Source organism: Thunnus maccoyii, chromosome 23, assembly GCF_910596095.1.
Source record: "Thunnus maccoyii chromosome 23, fThuMac1.1, whole genome shotgun sequence".
In the NCBI taxonomy this organism is placed as follows: domain Eukaryota; kingdom Metazoa; phylum Chordata; class Actinopteri; order Scombriformes; family Scombridae; genus Thunnus; species Thunnus maccoyii.
Window position 1 is genome coordinate 22373295 of NC_056555.1, and position 23440 is coordinate 22396734.

Below are 23440 nucleotides of genomic sequence, written 5' to 3' on the forward strand. Positions count from 1 at the left end.
CACTTCAACTACTTTCAGCACTTTAATTGTCAAACTTCTTTAGTGCTTAAACATCAGCCATTAATACTATATAAGAGTGGGTGAAATAAAGAAAACTGAAATTCTCACCTCAAATGACACTTCAGCTCCTTTTCAACATGCACATGTCGCTTGACTCTTCAACTCCATTTAGCAAAGCTTTCACTTCAACTCAGTTTGGCAAACACATTTAAACTGAAAAAATCTCCTCTAATTACTTTACTTACTTTAGCTTTTTTTCATTGCTTCAACTTCAGGTCCAGTTAAGTCCTCCAACTCCTGAAATTACCTCATTATGAACACATTTCAAAAGCTGTAAAACATATTTCACTTGCAACCTTTCACTGAAAATGTTCTTTGAAAATGTTGCCTTTAATAGTTTCCTTTAAGTAATCACATAACCGACTACTTCACTAGTCTAAAAATACATGAGACAAAGAGATAAAGTTGCACAAAAAAAGGAAAAAAGAGACTGAAATATAACTTCAACTTCAAACTTCTTTCAGTGCTTCCGTTTTAACTGCCACTTCAACTCACTTTAGTGCTTAAACATCAGCTATCAAATGACACAAATGGATGTGGCGTCTTGAATTTTCCACCGGAAGTGTGCACATAAAAATAAAAAATGATGAAGTAAAATAATGAGAGCCGGTGAGCACAAAAGAAATAAAACTTCCGAATTACACTTCGACTCCTTTCAACATGAATTCAATTCTGTTGAGTCCTCCAACTTCTGCAACCACTTCAATTTTAACACATTTCAAAAGCTGCAAAACATATTTAACTTGAAACCTGCCTTTTAAAATGTTGTCTTTACTAGTTTCCTTTAATTAATCATGTAACTGACTATGTTACAAGTCGAAAAAGAAGTAATATAAAGAGTTGAAGTTATGCGAAGAAGGAAGCGAGAGAGAGCAAAGTTAAACTTAGAAAAACTTCAACTCCTTTCAGCATTTGCATGTCAAGTGACTCTTCGACTAGCAGCACTTTCACTTCAACTCCACTTCAACTCATTTTAGTGCTTAAACGTCAGCCATTAATACTATATATGAGTGGGTGAAATAAAGAAAATTGAAATTCTCACTTCAAATGACACTTCAGCTCCTTTCACTTCATCCAAAACTGTCCCGAAAATGTCTTTCAGTGATTCCACTTTAAATGCCACTTCAACTTCTTTCAGTGCTTAAACTTCAGGTCCAACTTCAATTCCATTAAATGCTTCAAGATTAAATATTACGGCCACAAAATGTCAAATTTTAAGAGAGTGAACATGACTATTATCGCTTTAACTGACACTCCAGCTTTCAATTTTGTAGTATTTCTATCTAATTTCATGTGCAAGACTAAACAGTTCAACTTGTTTTAGTGCTTCAACTTCAGGTCTCAATTCAATTCATTCAAGAGCACAAATTCTGCTGTTTTAAACAAATCCAGCTGCGAAGAAAAAGATTTCAAGACAGTTATGCTGCTTTAATTTCGCAGTGGATGCTAGCACAGTTTTTCCTTCAGTTTCCTTTAATTAATTAGGTAACAAGCTACCTCATGAGTCTAAAAATAAGCAGGATAAAGGATGAGAGTTGGCATTGAGTTTCAGTACAACAAGGAGCAGCCTTTACTTTGATACCTTACTTTGCTGACTATAAACACATCTTTCTCTCCCCCGTTTAACTAAATCAGCTAAAACCTTCAAATGCACCAGTGTTTAATGTCTGAACACAAAAGGGCTGTGTGGGAACTGAGTGAAGTTCAATTCCCAGACCTAATCACACTGCACAGCCCCCTGACACACAGGAAGAAAAGGAGGACAGTGTTTTCTTTGCAAGTACAAATTGATGTACCCAGCAGTGATTGTATGAAGGACAAGAAGTTGGCTGACGGAAGAGGAAGTTGTTTTTTTTCTTTCCCCAATTTGAGCAACAGTGGGATATAAATTTAAAAGTGTGATTTTTATTTATTGGAAGCTGACAGGGAATCAAACATCAGGGGAACAGTAGGTTTGTTACTGTTTCACTCTTGAAGTAACTGAGCCTGGTGAGACCAAGAAGGACGCTGCCTTACCTAGCTTGGGCAGTGAGTACTGGACTTTAAAGTAGTCCTGGTAAAATCCCAGAAGCCTCTTGGTGATGTGGAGTGCGTAGTCCCCTGCTCCACTGGAAATGGCATCTGGTCGAGCGTACAGGCGGATCTGAAAACAAACATACGAAAAAGACAGACTGATTTTAACAGAGACACAGGAAGAGGAAATGAAGACGTGTCTGCTCGGCTCTACAGAGAACAAAATGAAATTAATCCAAGTTTTTTTTTAAAAAAAGTCTATACAGAGAAGGAAATTAAATTTGGCAGGGGTTACAATCAAATCTACACGGAGAACAACAGAACAAGGTCGAGCGTATGTTAAACTCTACAGAGGAGATGATACAACCAGCTTCAGTTCAAATCTGCAGAGAGAGAGAAAGAAATTAAATCTGAGTTTTCTGTCGAAATGTATACAGAGACAAATAATCAGGCCAGTGTTCGGCAGGTCGGGTCCATAGAGAGAATAACTGAATCAGGTCCAGATCATGTTCAGCTCTCCAGACACAACAGTGGAGTCAGGGTGAGTTTAGCTTCAAATCCGCAGGAAAGAAAATGGATTTATAGCTGAGAGCAGAAATACATCGACTTTTAGACACAAAGGGAAAAAATCTAAGGAAACGCTCTGCTTTAGAGGGATTCCTTCCAATATTTCTCACAGTCAGAGTCAAATATTCACAACACGGATGCTAAGTGTGTTCTCTTTATTGTACAGGACAAAAATAACACTTTATTATTGATGTCCTAGGGGGAAATAAGATATTACAGCAGCACAAGAATAAACAGACCACAGACTGTAGGTACAAAAAGGATTGAGCAAGCAGGAATAAAAATGTAAAACTGACCATAAATCCAAATTAAATTAAATCTACAGTATAAACAGATACAAAAAGTGAACAATGACTAGAGAATGAACTGTACAACAAATTGAAATTAGAAGCTATAAGTGTGCTTAATGAGCAAGACTGATTCCAAATATAGTGCAGTTCCTCTTATTGCTTAGCAAGGCAACAAAGAGGACTGCTATCATATAATAATTATAGATGTACAAACTATAGGATAATAGAATATACAGTAATAAATATAGGAATGGTATGATACATAACACATGACTTAATAACATATGTATATACAGTAACTAAAGTTACAAGTAGAAGTTAAAGTGACAAAAGTGGGACATGTATACAAGATAGTATAATAATAGTATATTGGGATAATATAATAATAACTATAGGATGTAAGATAACAGAATTTACAGTGATAAAGAGGAAGGATATATATACTTACATATACATATGTAAGAAAGTGTATCAGTTATAACAATAACAGAATAATAAAGTAATATATATAATAACAGAAATAAGAATAATAAGTAACTCTATTTTACAGGTCTTTAATTTTATAGTAATTTCTAGAAATTTTCAAAGTAATTCGCAGGTATTTAACAGGTAATTTTTAAGAGATTTTACAGAGAGGCTGGTGCAATTTGATACATACTATAAGAAAAAAAATGAGAGAGTGTTAAGTTACATTTAGGCTCATACTAAAGATGTCAGTTTCAGTTAATTTTGCTTTCCAAAGACCAACACTCATTAACCGATAACTAACCAGTTAATTTTTAAGAAAAGTTGTGATGTAGCTTACATCTGTGAGAGCTGTCCAGGAGTTGGAGGTCAGAGCTAGCTTGACTTTTAGCTTGTCCTTCTTCCCCTTCAAAGTGTTTTTAATGCGTTTAGTCAAAGTAGCTCTTGATGGCATAACATACTCAGGCTCAGGGTACGAATATAAATTACTTTTTACTTTTTGAATATAACTTACATCATAGTATAGTTACATACTCACACACTCTCCTGCCAGACTCTTGGAAGCGGTCAACAGTTATTTTCTGCGGCTGTTAGCATTTATACGGCTGCCTCTTTTTGAGCTCCTTATCATCTGTGACAGTGGTATTTGGCAGCTTGACATATTCCGTTTCTGCAGTAGAGACGTTGGAAGACACTTTGGACTTGTTTTCACTCAAATTTATTTCCTCCGTGGCAGAAAACACGTTGCAAGAACCTTCAGAAACTCCTGCAGGTTAAACTGGACTAACCAAACACTTTTAGGGCTGACTGACTCTAACACACTCACTGTAAACAGACTATAAACAGACTCGCTAGCCTAGCAACATTAATGCTACAAACAACCCGCAATGCAACACTCCATGTAGAAGTTGGTTTTACACTGGTACTTTATCCATTCAAAAAGAAGATCTGATGTTGTGAACATGTAATTGTGTAGCTGTTAGCAGAGTGTGTATGCAAATTAATCTATTGACCAACATGCGCAACCGGTCAAAAACATTCTTGGCGGTTAACCGATTAAAGGTTAACTGTTGACGTTTCTAGTTCATACATAGTTTTTTTATTTGCAAAATTCTTAAAAAATTACAGATAGAAAATATGTATTTTTTGTGTCATAATAGGTTGTTTCTTAAAAACTATAATTAGCACATTTCCCGTATACTACCAAATGACAACTCTGTCAAAGAAATGTCCCAAGAATAACAGTTACACAGCACTTACTTTTAGGAAATTATTGAAAAAATATACTAATATATCGTTTGACACACAAAACTGCTCACTGAAAACTAAGTATTGAATTGTCAAGAGTCTATTATGAGTCTGCTACAGATTCATTCATACACTTTCTGTTTTTCTTATAATTTGAACCAAATTGCACCAGCCTCTCTGTAAAATACCCTAAAAAATGACTTGCAAATTACTCTGAATTTTACCAGGAAATTTGTATAAAATTAAGGGACATGTAAAATAAAGTGTTACCTAATAAGAATATCAGGTCGAGTCAGTTCTAAAGTGCGTGTGAACACTGTTAATTATGGTGATTTGGGGTGAGGGACTAGCTTTGGCCTGCACTGTAGGTTCCTCATGTGATAATAGCTAATTGATTCAAGGTAAAGTATGTGTCTCTGCTAAATGAGGTTCCTCACTAACAAACCACATGTTTAGGGCTGTTTATTGATTAAATTTCATGTGGTCTATTTCCTGTTTATTGCAAATCCTCGTGTCACTCACAATATCAATTTGCTAAGTCAGATGTGGATTATAAATTGTATTATTACATTTTTTGTGCTTGTAAATTGATCAAAGTTAAACTGTTAACTTACTGTATATGTGTGGTTCATACAGTACATACACAACACTTACTGTACATCTGTAGACACACACATACACACAGTTGATCTGCCAAGCTCTCTGATCAATAATCAATACAACCAGGTCACATGACTGCTCCGCACCTATCAGCAGGCTTGGGTAGCACAGTGACCTCACTGGTGACCTCATTGTTGACATGCTGACAGTGTGAGTGTGTGTCCCTGAATTCCCAAAGCCAGGAATCAAACTCACATGACATTTGAAACAGCTTCTGTTATCTGGGAGCCGTCAGGATTTTTATCTAATGATGTAACTGTGGCTACTACTGTATCTAACAGTTAACTAGTTAATGCATCATAACTAATTTCAGGTTGTAGGTAAAAAAATTACAGCGCAGGGACAACTTTTACAGTGCAACATGGCGCACTTTACTGTCACAATACTCTGTCAGCAGCCGAATTACTTTGCTTCAGCCTCATTTCTTACAAAATACTACTAAGTGTTATGTAGCTCCACACAGAAATATGGACATTTTCAATATATATGTAGTTAACAGCCCTTCAATTACGTCCATCATCACAATAAACATCAATAAATACATGTTTAAAATAAACCTCTACTTGCACTAACATAAAGGTGGCCATCACTATATTATGCTTTCTGTGATTTTCTGTCATTTATATGCTGTTATAGTGTCGGATGTTAAACATAGTCAAAGGTCCAGAACTTGAGGTGAATGTATGTAAAAATGCATCCTGCAAGTCAAAAGCCAACCTGCCCCGAACGCTCTGTTTGTGTTACCAATAAGGAGTTATTTGAATTGTAAATTATGCAAATATTCTAGTAGAGCCCCAGAATATAAATACTGACCTGGAAATATGCATGATATTGTTCCTTTAATAAAAATAATAATAATAACCAGCCAAGCTAGTCGCTCTTTCAGGCTGTCATCATGCTAACATGCTGATGTTTGGGAAGTATAATGTTTACCTTAAAGTACTTGGTCATAAACCAAAATACTGGACAATTTCAGATTTTGACTTGATAGAGACTCTAAATGAAAAGTCATGAGATCACCAAAACTGTTATATTATAATTATTGCTGGTGGGTCCAGGTATCATCGGATAATTCATAATTCATTTGTAATTCAAAAACCCAAAAATGGTAAATCTGTTATTTGTTTCAAAACAAAAACAAAAAAATGTTTTTGGTGTCAGAATCAAATAATATTTAATCCAAAAAGGAATAACGATAAAACGAATCGGCTAAAACCAAAGACGGGCCGGGTTTGATTGGTTTTTCCTTATTTGATTCTGACACAAAAAACGTTTTTTTGTTTTTTGTTTTGAAACAAGTAACAGATTTAACGTTCTTTGGTTTTTGAATTACAAATGAATTACGAATTATCCGATGATACCCGGACCTTGGTGGCACTAGAGGGGTCCGAGGATCGTCAACGTCTTTAAGGTTCAGCCTCTGGACACCATGAGTATCTGTATTTACTGGCAATCCATCAAGTAGTGGTGAAGACACAGAAAACCAGAAATGTGAACCGGCTGATGGTGCTGGAGGAAAAGTCACCAACATCAGTAGGATTCATCCTTTGGGGACCATGAATGTATGTACACATCGTCATGGCAATCTATTCAAAAGCTGTGGAGTTATTTCAGTCAGACAGACCAACGTTGTCATCCAGATTCAAACAAAATAAAACCCTTTAATAACCTTTAAATGTTGGTTTTATTCTCACTGTTTACCTGCATAAAACACACCAATAAAATTTGATGTCTGACTATGAGAAATTATATTAATAAGAGTATAAACAATAATTTGTATTTGATATTTTCACTGGTTTTGATACCAGCTTAGCGTCCGCCCGTCTCATGTGATTCTGCAGTTCTGTCAAAAATGTTTCACTTCAGTGATTCTTTCAGGCTGACGGACAGAAAACTCTTCCATCTGAGTCAAATTTCTAAAAAAAAAAAACTGTTTCTCAGTTTAAAGTAATTTGGCAAGTTTGAAAGACAAAATGAGCTACTGCTGCTGTCTAATCCAATAGACATCCGGTGTTTGATGTCAACCTGGCTAATCTCACTGTACAAGACAGCTTCTAACTGCACAAACTCAAGTGTTTCTTGTGATTTTCACAGGAGACCTGTAACTACAGTCATCCCCTAACCTTAACCCTGTGGTTATTATTGTATCCATGATGACAAAGGTCGCCGAAATTTAAGGAAGTAGTAACTTAAACCCACACCATGTTTCTCTAACCTTTAAAAAGTGATCATTTTAACTCAGACCATGACCAAGTGGTTTTTGTGCCTAATGCTAACCAGACATTAACCACAGTGTTGTCACATCATGAAACATTATTTTTTAACATTGATGTGTAATGATTTTGGAAAGCACAGACAAACGATGCTGTATTGCCAAAAACGCTCCTATGTGTTGTTCTTGAGTCACGTGGTCGAGCAACATGTTTGGTCATTTAATTTGGAGGACTTGTTGGTTTGCAAAGTTACCTCCACTTCCTGTTCTTCCTCCACTTATGCCCACAAACAGCCATCCGTTGGTAGCTTTGCTAAGGTTTTTCCAGGTGTTGTTCATGTTGTCAACCCTCATATTTCAGATTGGTTTCAGGCTCCAACATGTACGGATGTAGTTGAAAAGTTGATTTCAATTACAGGATGATAAAAAGAAGTGAAATCCTGCTACTATAGTTTGTTTACGTAGCCTCCGGAGCCAGAGGAAGCTTCCTGAAGCTGACCAATCAGAACAGAGTGGGCTCATCAGGAGGCGGGCCTTAAAGAGACAGGCCTGTTTCAGACAGAGGCTGAACTGAAGGGTTGCATAAAGGACCAGTAGAAGATAAATAAGGAGTTTTTAACTGTGAATCATGCAAATATATTCCAGTAGAGCTCCATGATATAAATATAGACCTGAAAATGTGCATATGTCCTCTTTAAGAAAGTGATCTGTAGCCTAATCAGCTGTGAATCTTCTGCCGTGTTTCACAACAAGCTGCTGGCTCTCCTCTGTGTGTTCGTGTGATGGACAGGAGCAGTTAATCAGTCTGATCCACCAGACTAATTACACACAAACACTATCAGCTGATAGACTGGTGTTGCCATGGCAAGCAGGGCAGCGGGTGGCGGTGATATCACCGATCAATATGCATGTATTGCATGTATCCGCCTGGACACATTTCCAAGTACAAGCGTGTGTTGGATGTTTTTTTTTGCTGTCGGAGAGAGAAACCACTTCACCGTCAACTGAAGGACAGAACACACACACACACACACACTGCACACAGATAAGATACACTCACACAACTCAAACCATTTTTCACAAAAAGAGGGAAGCGAGTGGACACACACACACACAGACACACACTATGATGCAATGCTGCTGTATCACTGCTGTCATATCACACACACACACACACACACAGACACACACACACAGAGGTAAACATTACCGTCCCAGTAATGTCACTCTGCTATCTTTCTCAGTTTCACTTCCACTCCAATAAACTCTGTTTTCACACAGCTGTAAAAGCTTATTGGATTCTGTGCAGTCAAAATATCCAGTAAATTCGTCCCTACATGGCATCAATATGCTCGTGTCATATAAAAGCTCCCGTTGAAGCGAAGACGAAACAACATAAACTGTGTGTTGCATCCAACTGAACATCAAACTGATTTCACAGGAGACACGACTGCATACAAAGCCAATAGAGAGTTAGTATAGTAACATACATACTATTAATGCTAACAGATACCAGTACTATAATTAATCGCATTCACTAATACGATACAAATGCTGCTCTCCTCTCCTCTCAGTTACCCCAGCAGGGCGGATTTTTCAATAAAAATTCAAACTTTTTAAAGCTCTCTCCCTCTTATTCCCCACATTCTCCTCCCTCCACCAGAACTCATCTCAGAGCGCGGCAGCCAGCAGAGTGAATATCTGCTCACAAAGTGGAGGCTTTATTGAAATCGTAGCTTCTTTCGGCGGACTGGCAGTGTGCTGCTGAATTGAGTATCATCTCCTGAGGATTCCTGAAACGCCTCCGGTCGTGTTCTCCCAGGTGAAGAGAAACCAGGACACATTACATTTTTCTATGGGAGGAGGTGGTGGTGCGGAAGGGGGGGTGGGGGGGGGGTTTGGTGTGACATTCTCACTTCAAAGTATCATCATATACACATTCATCATGTCTCCAAGGAATGAAAATATGCTGTTAAGACCTTCACACGGTGGCTCAGTGGTTAGCTCTGTCGCCTCACAGGAAGACGGTCGTGGTTTAAACCTGATCCGGTGAGTTCGTATGTTCTGTCAGTGTCTGCTTGGATTTCCTCCATCAACATGCAGGTCAACTGAGGTGGAAACTTTAAATTGCCCCCTGGTTGTGAAAGGTTGTCGGTCATGTTTCTTAGCTCTGTGACAGACTGATGGCCTGCTCAGGATGTATGCTGCCTCGCCTCTTTACTCCAGCCCTGTGTGACCCTGCTCACAGCGGTTAAGATAAGATATGGACAGACGGATAAACAAGCAATTTCTGAACCTGAATGAGTATTATTATGTCAGTGAAATCATTCACTGCTTGCAGGATGGTGTAATCTTGTGCTCACAAGAATCAAATTGAACTCATCCTAGCAGTTTTTGGTTGAGGTTCCATTTTGTTTCAATTAATCAGAGGACAAATTTGACTTATCGCTGCCTTCTTCATGAAAGAACCACAGTTACAAGCTGAAATCTTCAATCAGTACCTCCCTGCCATGCACATACAACTGTACCACAACAAATCATGTTTACATGTCCCTTAAGTAGGTTGTGTTCTATGTGCATATGACAATAAAGATCTTTATTGAGTGACTGATTGATTGAACTCAGATCAAATATAACCTCAAACTTCAATTTCAGGAAACCAAATTCCTTATAAACATCCGAGGGACTTCCCCTGAATTCATCTGCTTAGAGCTCATTAATCCCCTGTGTGTGGGATACTGTACTATTAAAAATTCAAACACTAGTCATACACTGGAAAAAAAAGGAAACAATACTTGCATACCCTTGTAGTTATTTGACTCAGCTAATATAATTCACTGCTGGCGATGTTTGTCCATTTAATCAGCAAACGTGACTAGCAGTGCCAGCAAAACAAGACGGCTGTGTCACAGTTCTGCTCATTCAATTATTCATGTCTGCATGTTCAGGGTCGGTCCCAATACCCACACTTGTGGTATTTGCAAGTAGTCAAGTGGCTACTTGTGTGACATATTTCCATTTACTGTCACAGCGCCCAAGCACCTGTTGAGACCGCATGAGGAGTGTGGAGGTTTATTATAGACCAGCACGGCAGGGATTTGCATCTCCTTTACCACAGGGCTACCTGCCTGAAAGTGTGTTTAAGTGATGATGAGCTTGCTGTGACTAGTGGTCAAAGTCATAGCTGTAAAAATGGTGGATAAACACATTTCCTTCCATTAGTTTGTCAGTGGAAAGCTTTTTAAAATAAAGCAGCAGCAGCAGGAAGTGTGTTTTCATCAGCGGTAACTTAACACAGCTCCGATACGGCTGAAAGCGATCAGGAAACGGTAAAATAAAGCAGATATCTGAAAGTACAAACAGAATCACGGGAGAGAAACTAAACTTTGAACTGCAGAGATTCAGTTAGAAGTTACAAAAGTACTGCGAGACGTCACTGCAACCCGCTGGTGGGGCACGCTTTGGCCCAACTCCAGAGACGCTCCATCTCAGGCGTGACCTGGCACAACTCAGCACGTTTAAACTGGTAATGGAAACGCAAATCAATGCGGCATGGTTTGCCTCAGCGTGGCCAAAAATGGCAATGGAAAAACCCTATTAGAGCTCACTGGGACACTCTTGATTAATAGGACTTCCTGTCACTCACACAAATACAAATACTGTACATGGTACAACTGAGCTCCTATGATTTGTTGAAGTAAGCGTAGAGTCAGCTCAAGCAGACAGTGTTACACTTACAATCAGGTGACGGTAAAAAAACACACACATTTAGGAGCTGAGAGGAGAAATATGAAGCAAATAAATCAAGTTATCTAGAAGCACGTAGGTTTACTGAACATAAAAGAGACATAATACAATATTATTTTTAATGATTTCTGTCTGATAACATTTTTTAAGACTGAAACATATTTCTCACAATCTTTGATGTGATATTTAACATTTATCTTGACAGTGTCAGATAGATAACAATATCAGTCTTATTCAATTCAATTCAATTTAAACTTTATTTGGGATTCACAAGAGCATAGCATGCTAAAAGAAGACAAAAACAAGACATATAAGATATATTATCAGAGCGGATAATAAGAACGGATTAATCATTAATATCACATAATAACCATCTGTGGAGGTTCTGCCTTAATTTAGTGTTTGGATATGAATAATAATGTTCACAAGCTAAATCCAACTAATAAACTTATTTTCGTCTGTAGATTATTGTTGGTCCTAAAACCAGCGTCAGACGTCAGACACACTTACTGGGAGACGCATCTATTCCCTCCTGTCATTTCAGCCACTCCCACCTGTCCTGCAGTACCCAGGTGCCCCCCCCCCACTCATTCATCTGTTTCCACTTCCCTCATTAGCTCCTTTACCTTTCCTCTACAAACTCTGGGATCACCATCCTCTGGGAAACATGAATATCTGAACAACATTTCATTGCAATCCATCCAGTAGTTCAGTCTGAATCAAAGTGGTGAACAATTTACATTATCTTCCTTAAAGCCAATCAAATGACTCACATATACAGTTATTATTTCCAATCAGTGCAACAGCAGTGTCATGTAAAACTCACTATTCTGCTTTTTAACACAGATACCATTTCTATTCATGGGTTAGGTCCAGTGGATTCTACTTTGCCGTTTTGGATTTTTAGCTGCTGATAACGACAACAACACTTTCTGCAGATATTTCACAGTAAAATCCCTTTTGAGAAGGTGAAGGGATTATTCCCCCTGAACTGCTGGAAAGCATTTAATGTGAAGCAGATTAACAACAAGCAGCAGCAGCAGAAGCAGCAGCAGCAACAGCAGCAAATGATCACAGCAAACTGGAGCAGATCAAAAAAAAACAAGGCTTCTTACCAAAATATGATCAAAGATACATTTTCAAACACAAAGATTTTAGAAATAAAGTCATATCGCATCTCTAATTATAGCTTGTGTCAAATAAAGGCCTGCGTCTCTTCAGCTGAGGGAATAAAACCCGATCTATGAGTCGGTGCAAACGTTATATTCGATTTACAGCATCTGGAATGAGCTCAGATACCAGCTACCTCAATATTAAGCGGTCCGGTCAGGTAGAGAGGCGGACGCGTCTGAAGCATCCGTTTTTATTCTCATCAGGAAGCCACAAAATCAGCCAATCAGTCAGTCAATCAACCTGAGAACAGCGAAGAAAAAAGCCACAGTGACATTGTCTAGTCAAAGCTGCACATTATTCAAACCTTGAGCAATCACGGCTAAAACAACAGAAAGGGGGCAGATAAATGCACCAAACACGACATTTTCTTCTTCTTCTCATCCTTTTTTTCCCCTCTTTCTTTCTCCTCCTCCGCCTCTTCTCCCCTTGTTATCTCTCCACTCGTCCGTGACATCTCTCTCTGCGTTCTGTCGCTCTGTCTATCGCCCTTGGATGATGGATGGGGTGATGGACGCTCGGTTGCCACGGTAATTTGATGGATGGTTTAGCAACTGATACGAGCGCCAAGATATCGCGCAGACACACACACACAGTAACACACTCTCCTCCCGGCGTATGCGGGTCCTTGACTTTCAGATCAACAGGCCTCAGACAGTCACTACTGCCTCCATAACAAACACTGCTGACCCTTGACTGCGGCGCCACGCGTCTGTCCAATCATATCATCACTTTTGCTGACGACACCGCTGTGATGAAGTGAGACAGCCCGAGAGCTGGAGCAAGGATAACAGTCTCTCTATCAATGTCAACAAGACAAAAGAGATGATTGTTGACTTTAGAAGGAGCAGAGAATGAACAGAAAGACAGCGGAGGCGGCGTGCCACTTCTGGTGGAGCGCAAACCCTCCTGACCCACTTCTGGACTCTATGAATACATATAGTATCCCGTTACTGAGTCTTCTCCTGGTTGTGATCATATTCAGTGTATGTCTGAAGCTTCCTGTTTACATGACTCTAACACACAGTTTCTGCAGCCTTCACCAAGTTAAATTCAAAGGGAACATGTTCTGCATATTTCCAGTTCTATATTTATATTCTGGGTCTCTACTGGAATATCTTTGCATGATTTACAGTTAAAAACTCCTTATTTATCTCCTACTGGTCCTTTATGCAGCCCCTCAGTTCAGCCTCTGTATGAAACAGGCTGTTTTAGCTCCTGTCTCTTTAAGGCCCCGCCTCCTGATGAGCCCACTCTGCTCTGATTGGTCAGTTTCAGGAAGCTTCCTCTGACTACAGAGGTTACGTAAACAAACTATAGTAGCAGGATTTTACTTCTTTTTCTCCTTCTTTACTTGAAATATAAACTTCTCAAATCAAAATATGTGAGTGACCAACGTGAACAACACATGGAACAAACTTAGCAACAAAGACTACAGAACTGACGGCCATTTGTGAGCATGTGCGAACAATCTGATGTCATCATGAGGAGGAAGTAGAGGTAACTTTGCAAACAAAACGTTTAGAGCAGGTTGAAGCCCTGACTTTTGACTTGCAGGCAGCATTTCAACATATGTTTACCTCAAGTTTTGGAATTTCGACCACGTTTAACATCCGACATCATAACAATATATAAATGACTGAAAATCACAAAGCATGATACGTCCCCTTTAAGACATTTTTAATATCACATGGTATGAAAGCTGGAAAACCAGCAGGAAGTTTTATAAAAGGTTTTCAGTACTTCTCAGCAATATATGAAAACAATTCCTCTTACTAATAATTAATTAAATCAGTGTAACCTGGACCTGGATAAGCAGCAAAAAATAAATGGATGGATCAACTGATTGAATGTGTCAGGGCAGATATGGGTGTGGATATGTCGGATGGATGGGAAGGGTCGGAAAGATTCCCATGTTAAAGACAACTGAGGAAGGTTGTATGATAACTGAGTATGAGAGTTTAAACTGTACATTGACAAACTGACATTATATCCATTAAATTATTTAAATTGTTTAATTAAACTGGATGTCAGACTTCAGCTGACGTGAGGCGGCCATGTTTCCATGTTTGCTTGTTTGGTTTTTTTACGTACTTCTGTATTACTAATGGCCGAGTCGGAGCTTTCATTCGTAATTATGACTGGAGGAGGCTGACATGAACACTGTTTCGCTGCAGGTCTGATGGCGCTGGACAGCTTCCTGCGGCACAATCCACCGTCGCACCTGTCTCACTTTCAGTTTATAAGCTGACAGATACAAAACATTTTAGAACTAACAAGTAGAAAGAGAAAATATTGACCACCCAGTGTTTTGAGGGAACTGAATTCATTGCCTTTTTAAGACTTTTCAAACTACCCACTGATATCTTGTAACATTATCCAGGTTTCTAATCGTCTCAATCAATCTGTTGCAGGTTTGTCGTGTTGTTTCTGTGCCAGGTTACAGCTGAGGATGAAGCCAGTTTGCTTTCTGGCTAAATAAAGCCTCATTTATCATTTACTGTTCATAGAAAACATCCCTACATCTGTGTGTAACAACTGCCAGCACGTACAAGTAAATAGGTATTTATTACATGTACCTCTTGCACAGTGTTCACACAGCTGGGAGCTATTAACAACAATGAATCCCAATCTATGCATGACCTGACTCATAGAAAAAGAAATAAATCAACCATATATGGTGAACAACTTTCTTTTATAGGGACCCAGTTGCACACTTGTTGCTGACAACATGGAGCAAAGAAAAAAAAAGGCTATAAAGAGAAACTAAATCTGTGCATTAGAGCACCGCAGATGAAACCTGCCTTATACATATATATATAATATATTTTAAAATGAACTTGTCAAAGCCTTTTTGTCCCCATTAAATCAGGACAGTCCTAAACTTTAAAGCATTTGTCCCAGAATCCCAACAAGTAATAATAATAATAATAATAATAATAATAATAATAATAATAATCTTTTCAATAGAAAAACAATAGAGAGATGATAAAAAGATTAAAAGACAATACGAAGACGCTCCAAAGACAATGTTTAATAAAAGCAAGTCTGTAGAAATGAGGTTTTAAGAAGTGATTTAAAAGAAGTTACTGATTCTGTGAGCCTTATCTCCTCAGGCGGGTCGTTCAAAAGCCGAGGGGCCCCGACGGCCAAAGCTCGGTCACCAACAGCCAGAAGGGCCCCACCACCTGGAGGATCTAAGGCTTCGGGGCCGGCTCGTACGGGGTCAGCGTATCTGTTATGTATCTTGGGGCCAGATTCAAACGTGCTTCTTTAAAAGTGATCAGTAAAGTCTTAAAAGTCAATTTCAAGTATCAAGTCAGTCTTTGTCCTTCGTTGCCTGATTTGATTGTTGAGTCAAACGTGCGTGTTCTTTCTCCTCCATTATTTAATGTCATTTCTACTTTTGAAGTTTCTTTCATCAGCCTCTCTCAAACGCTGGAAGGTGTTTCTAGCTTATCTGAACATAATGTGAGTTAAATCCATACTGTGCAGTGACATCATCATTTCAACGATAAAAGCAGCTCCCACGAGACTCTGATATGCATCCACGTCTCTTGTGAGCTGCCCTTATATAATATATAATATGCAATTATATTAAATATACTGTATGTTGTTAAAGTTGAGTTAAAATAATGGCTGTCACAATGCTAAAGTGACCTTTACTATTATAAAATATGAACCTGACCCAGAGTATATTATCACTATGGGACATTAATGTGACCTTTATTGTCATTATGGTATGTTAATGTGACATTCAATATAATTACGGGAAGTTAAAGATTGACTTCCTGGTTTTGTGACTCTAAAACACCAAAACATGATACCGGAGGAAAAGCATTATTATTAAAAATGTGACCTTATTATCCTTATATGTCATTTTTTATTCAGAAAATGTTTTTTTTGGGGTGATAACAAAAATAATGTGAAATAACTTTTTACTGTTACTGAATGAAAATAAAGCCATATAAAAGCTGTTAAAATGATAAGCCTGGTGTTATTCTATATGTTTCTTATTGTCAACAAATCACATGAAAACCAATAAAGTGTTATTCTGTCTCTCAGCACTTCCTGACTTCTCTACTCTGACTGTGGCTCTCAGCTCTGAGCCCATCAGTTCCTACTGAATCTTTAAAAACATCTCAAAAACATGTAGTTTCACTTCCTAAAACGGCAGCTGGCCACTGTAGTTTTTAACAAACAAACAGGAGGAAATAGTGCATCTGTCGGGGACTACTTTCAGCGGGGGATGAATCCATATTTGGTGTTTTTAGAGAGTATTTCTGGCAGCAGGACCAATCTAGTGTGTGTGTGTGTGTGTGTTGATGGTGATGAAGGAACATGTCACCCGGTGCAGCTGTGTGGCTCGCTGACGTGTCTTTAATAGTTTTTTTTTTAGACAACAGCACAGAGGAATAAGATCTATCAGACAATACTTGTTAGTAGATCGATTGATTTTTTTGGTTTTTGGCCTTTTCATGGGATTTGTTGACTGTAAGAAACCGATATCACCGGCCTTCTCCTTTCAAATGACCTTTTACGTTTGATTTTTGTTTTGTTTATTTATAGGGGACAGTGCACATAAATCAACACTGACATTTTAACAACATCGATGTAAACGTGTTGAGCTCAACGGCTAATTTACACCCGACTCGACTTATAATTGACAAATGGATGTTAACGCTTCGTGCACAGCAGAATTACAATCAAAGTAAAAGGAAAACTTGTTCTAATAGTGTTAAACAAACAACAAAATCTGACAATAAAAAACATCATTTATAAATATATATCTGAGTAGGTTTTAACCATATTTTAAGTTTGATTTTAAAATGCTAAAAAGAGTACTCCACAGAAAACAAATAAAAGGTATAATATATAATTATTCCACATTAAAATGTCTTAAAACAACTAGACCTATGTTATATATGTTGTTGAGTTGTGTACTTACATTATCCCAAATGTTTCCAACAGTTTTCAAACCCAGAGAAATCTGTAATTTAATCAAAGTAACGGACCGTTTCATTTGGTCGCATGTCAATGGCATCATACCTCCTCTACCAAAGAGTAAACACGCACCAGATGCATACAGCGGCGCTGTGTTTGTCCGCTACAATGGCGTCTACCAAAGAGTAACTTACACACATACAAGATAATACATCAGCGTTGTGGTTGTTCCACACAAACTGTTATAAATTGACTTTTATTCAGTTTTAAGTCACATTTTCATGATAAATTTAGGTTGTTTTTAACTATATCTTTTAGCTGGAAGAAGGATTTTAATCATTGGACGTCTGGATCTTAAGTTATCAGAGAAATAAACTGGAGAAACGTTAGCAGCAGCTCGGCTAACAGCAACTCCAGGAAGTCCGGTGGTCGCTGAACATCATTGGAGAAATATTGATTTTTTTAGGTGAAACAGCTTTAATTAGTATTTTAATGATTTTAATCTGCGTGTTCGTTTGTTCTGGAGAGGAGGAGACTTCTGTGGGTAAAAACATCCTGAATGATTCACACTGGAGTAATCCTATCCCGGTGAAGCTGGTTATTTAACGACGAAGACAACAACTCCCATGATCCCTTGCTACTTCACACTGTCATCACGCTCCGTCTTTTGTTATTGTTTTGATTGAGAGACCCCTTGAAATTACATATTGTGCATTTAAGCGATAATTCACTTTTTTTTTTTCATCGTTTTGATTGCAGTCAACTGGGAGAACTGGGAGTTGCTGTTGTGGTGGAGCTGTAGCGTTGCTATGGTTACCTGCAGTTTAGTACACCTTGCACGCATAGTTTGAGGTGTCTTCCTATTAGACTTTAACTGACAAATGGCAGCCAATCAGAAACCAGTATTTTCCAGTATTCAGTATAATATTATAAATACCTCAGTTGTAATTATATATATTAACACTGTGATGATAGTAATTCAAAGAAAGGAAATACTAACATTACTGCCTTTATAATGATTATATATATATATATATAAAGAATATTTCTATCATTATATAATGTTAATCAGACATTATGATCATGCAACACTAAAATTTTCCCCGTTTTTAGCCCCGTTGAACCCATTTTTAACCTCTCGTAACCTTTTTTTTTTTTTTCCCCCCAGCCAGAAAAGCTGAAGCATCCTCTCAGTAATCTCTCAGTGTGACAGCTCTGAGTGTTTGCATCTGCAGAGTGAAACCTGTTCACGTTCAGATCCACAGCAGCGATTAGCTGCTAGATAAACACAAACGCTTCTTTGCTTTAGGATGCTGACAGTCGGCGAGACGACAGAAGATGAAGGAATAACGAGCTAAATGGCTGAAAGATGGAGGTTTTATTGAACCAGGAGCTGCTCGCTGGGTCATCACACACTTTGTTTGTTTGTTTTGTTTGTATTCTGTCAAGACTTTAATCCTCCCTGAAGGGAAAGCAGCTCATTACAGGAACAGAGATTCGAACAGAGACACATTGTACTGACAATACAACAGAAAGACAAAACATCTGCTTGAAGGAGGTGAAGAAAGAGAGAGTGACTCTTTGAAGAAGAGGAGAAGAGAAGAAGAGGAATTTGGTGAGTTGACAATGGAGGCTGGAAGTGTCCCAACTAACTGAAGATCTGTTTGTGCAGCTCAGATCATCTGAAAGATGGAAATGAGACCTTGTTTTGTTTATGATGAGCATTTTGTTCCACAGTGAATATGAATTTTTTTGTTTATCTTTTGAAAAAAAAAAAAAAAATCTATCCGCTTGATTGGGTAGAACAAGCGTATATAAGTCAGCTCTAGAGAAATCTCTCTTTGACCTGTTAAGCTGCATCTAAAACCACTCGCTCTCCTCAGAGTCACTCTGTAAGGTCAGTATTTATGAAACACTGGTACATATTAAAATCAGACCCTGAGCTATCCCGAGTTTTATCGATCCACCTTTGTTTTTATACAAAACATGGCGAAATTCAAGAGATCATTTAGTCAAATTCTTCCCAAAAGAAAACTCACAACAGCCAGTTGCAAACAAGAATTATTGATGTAAGAACTAGGAATGTGCAGTATTTGTATTTGTATCTGTATTTGTTGAGGCAGCAAAATTATTTGTATTTGTATTCGAACAAAAGTGGAAAGAGGCTTAAAAATTCAGTTTTTGTGTTTATTACACTTTTAATTTTAGAAAATTAAAATGCTAAAGGTCTTTTTAAATATTTGTGTCATCCGACAAAAATCGTTACGCACAGAAATCTCACACGCTGAGTCTGATGTGTTTTATTACTATATTCGTTGCAAAAATTCGCAATACGAGGCAAAATGAAGTCGTAAAGCAGTGAGGATGATTTTGTAGTCCTCTAAATTCTTGAAAGAAAAAGAAAGAACCACATAGTAAAAAGAAGACCACCGATTTCCACGATCCAACATACAGACAAGATCATGGTCAATAGTTGTCCTGTGATCAGTTTGTGTGTAATTTCTCTGCTAGAGCTGATGGTATCAGTGTTTCCAGGCTGTGTTGTTTGCGTGTACGGTGGCTCTGAGTGGTCAAACAACTCTGTAGGACTTTTGACGGATGCAAAAAAACGCAGAAAATCAAAACCTGCTCCGAAAACTTTAATGACGGACAAAACTTTCGGAGTCGGTGTGTAAACGTGATTGACACAACGTGACGTCGTATTTATTTTTTAACGTGCGACAATTTCGGACGAAAAAAACGGACTTGGTGTGCAAAGACCTTTACAATAAGTGTTCATGAATAAACTACCTTACGAAGGAGGTCCTCACATCTGGTCTTGAACTGGAGTCTCCCAGATCATAGACGACTGCTCTTGACTACTGAGCTAAAACTTTACTCATCGACTCATTGCAGTAAGACATTTAAGTATTTATACACCCATAACACAGAGACAGCACATCATGTAACATGTAGAAGAACTTCAAAGGTGATTATTGCTTTGCACTTTTCATTTATTGCCTATTTTTTACAACCTGACTTTGTGGAAATGAGAAGGGGAACAACAGGTTATGGAGAGTCTCTTGGGAGCACTTTGCATGTGTCAGTAGTTCAGCTTTATTTCTGGGGAACACCCCCAACTCCAGGAGTGATGTCCAAATTAGGAAATGTGCGTCATGTAGCAGGTGGATGTGACTCCCCTTGTTGAGACCTGCTGTTAGACGTAACAGCGGAGCAGAGGAGAGACACTGAGACGTTGTCTTTGTTCTTCCTGGATACAAATAATTTTTAAAATATTTGTATGAAACAAATATTTGTATAAAACCCACTATTTGTGCTTTGCCGAATAATGTATTTGTATTCGGGCACACCCCTAGTGAGAATTGTGCTCAGTGCCGCAACACTGTCAAAACAGCACATTTTTATCATCCCCCCTCACAGGAATATAGTTTATCACCTGCGCGTCCACTCATGTCATATATATGATACGCTGCCCAGGTGGCCTTGTTTATATTGGATAGAGGACAGAGGTTATTCAGTAGCGTCCCGTTTTAATGAGATGAAATGTGACGTGGCCTCCGTCCGCTCCTGTGGGACTGAAAGTTTCTGGATATTTACGTTACAGACGCTGCCTCCCAAGGGACTGGACGATGAACTTCTACTTAGTGTAATAACTTTGTTCTGATTTGAATATTTGTCTAAAAAGGTCAGCCGAGTGGAATGCTATATGCTATATTAGACAAAAAGCTTCCCCAGTTGGTGTATTCTGGAGCTCGGTATTAACTTAGCTGGGTAATTTTCATATCCTTTACAGTGTCTTTTGAATAACATATATGCATTGATTAAGTCTATTGGTACTAGACTCTATAATGTTTCTTTTACTATTTAAATTATATGGATGTTACTGTACAGATTCACTGACATATTGGCATTCATGCCCTTAATTATGGAGGTTCCAGTATTTGTATCTGTATTTGTTTAGACAGCAAAATTATTTGTATTTGTATTTGAATAAAAGTGTAAAGAGGCTTAAAAATCCTGTTTTTGTTTTTATTACGCCTCTAATTTTAGAAAATTAAAGTGTTAGAATAAGTGTTCATTTGACATGTTTTTTTTTATCCCAAAAACAAATCATTTTTAAAATATTTGTATTAAACAAATATTCGTATAAAATCACTATTTGTGCTTTGCTGAATAATATATTTGTATTCAGGCACACCCCTATTAGGTACCTCAGCATTTCTTGTGGTTTATTTGAAAAAAAATTGCTAATAAAGACACGAGAGCTGTGCTGCGTTCACTGTGCCATCAAAAATGGTGATAATCACGGTAACGGCGGTAACAGAAATGGTTGGCGATATTCCCATCAGAATGTTTCATCGTGGTATATAGTAAAAACCGATATACTGTACTGGCACATCTCTATTTAGTCGTATATGAACTTAATTTCTTGATAACACTGAGTAGCAACACATCAGCGACAAGATACTGACTTTTGCTCAGTCAGCAATCATGACAGTTTAGGCAGAAAACTCCAGCTGTCCTCTCGCTGCCCTTTACATTATAACACAGTTATCACCGAGTGTAAAAACACTGAACACTGATCTGTGCAGAATGAGTTGCATCATTTATTCAGAGACTAAAAGTCCAGCATGCCGACTGATGCTTTTCTTTCCTTTCTGCTGTTCTGAGTAGGATGAGAGGATGAAAGTTCCTGTCATATGAAGCTTTTTTCAGAGGTTTGGAGGAGGATGGAGGGATGTTTTGTTTTTTTTTTTCACTCTCTCTGTCACATGAAACCGTTTCTTTCAGAGGTTTGGAGGAGGATGGAGGGATGGCAGGATTAATGTTTCTGTCAGAGGAAGCTGCTCTGCAAATAGACAGCAGCAGCGTCTCCACTGCCTTCAGGCTCGAACAAGGATTCTAACATGAGAGCGATGCTGTAACAGAGAGCATATCCAGCAACTGTTTGTAAATATGGAAAATATGCATATTGCTGCTTCCTGCATCTCTTTCATGCATTGCACCCCTTTTTGTCTGTGGACACAATCATATCCTGTTTTTAAAACCAAGAAAATCTCACTCAGTGTTTCAGGCTGCCAGCTAACACACAGTAACACAGTGCACTTAAGTAAATAGAAATGACAGACCATCTATTTCTATTGTTTATCTGTGTTTTCAGTGGATTTTCTTCTCCCTGCTGTTTTTCAGTCATGGATTGCGTACAAGGAAACCGAATTGCATTTTGTCTATGAATCACGTCTTTTTCTGGAGCTGTGTGTCGACATGAGCGGAACAAATAAATGAAATAAAAACAAATGAATGAATTTGTCCCCCCCAAAAAAAGTGAAACAGTAAGGTTGTATGTTTTATATAAGAGAGTATATGCTCAGGAAAAGTAAAATAAATGTATTTTTGGATTAAAAACAAAAAAACACACTTGAATACTCCACGTTCCAGTTGAGTCCTTGTGTATTTATGCAACAGTTTATGATCCGTTCAAATGAAGCTTTGGCAAAAGTTCAAGAAGGAGGATTTCTTCCCTCGCGTTCCGCCTTTATCCCACTATGTTTGAATGTCTGCGGTTTCTTCTTCTTCTTTCCCACGCTGTCAAAAATCCCTTCATTCACAATTCTAACATCACCATACCTGACCAATCATCTTTCTGCAGGTTTCTATCAACCACCTGCTGGCTCTCCACCACCACCAGCGCCTGCACTCCGGTGGGGGATCCGGGTCCTGTCTCTTATCTTCATAAGGACCTACACTTAATGAAGATGCTTCACATCGATGGAGTCCAATCGCCAAAGCTCCTCTACACCTCCTACTGGTCTCTCCTTGTTGAAATAAAGTGACCAAGATGTCAACCGGGTGCAGTAATGTATGGCTGGCAGCAGCAGCAGCAGCAGGAGGATCATCCCTCTGCTATTCAGGATGGAGAAAGCGGGAGAATAAGTGTTTTATGAGTTTTATCATTATGTAAATGAGTCTCTAGTATTGTAATAACTACAGGTGGGAGGGAAAAAAATTGTAATTCTTTTCTTCTACGGCTCCGAATGTCGTCACAAATTCTAAAACTCAATTT

General features: G+C 38.3%; 1 protein-coding gene across 1 annotated transcript in view; it reads right to left on the bottom strand.

Annotated features, from left to right (window-relative positions):
- Positions 1–23440, bottom strand: part of LOC121890471 (thyrotropin-releasing hormone-degrading ectoenzyme-like) — a 198157-nt gene that overhangs the window by 130966 nt on the left and 43751 nt on the right. The window contains exon 5 of the mRNA XM_042402755.1: positions 2077–2203. Coding sequence (XP_042258689.1) covers positions 2077–2203 — 127 coding nt within the window. The remainder of the gene's footprint in view (positions 1–2076; positions 2204–23440) is intronic.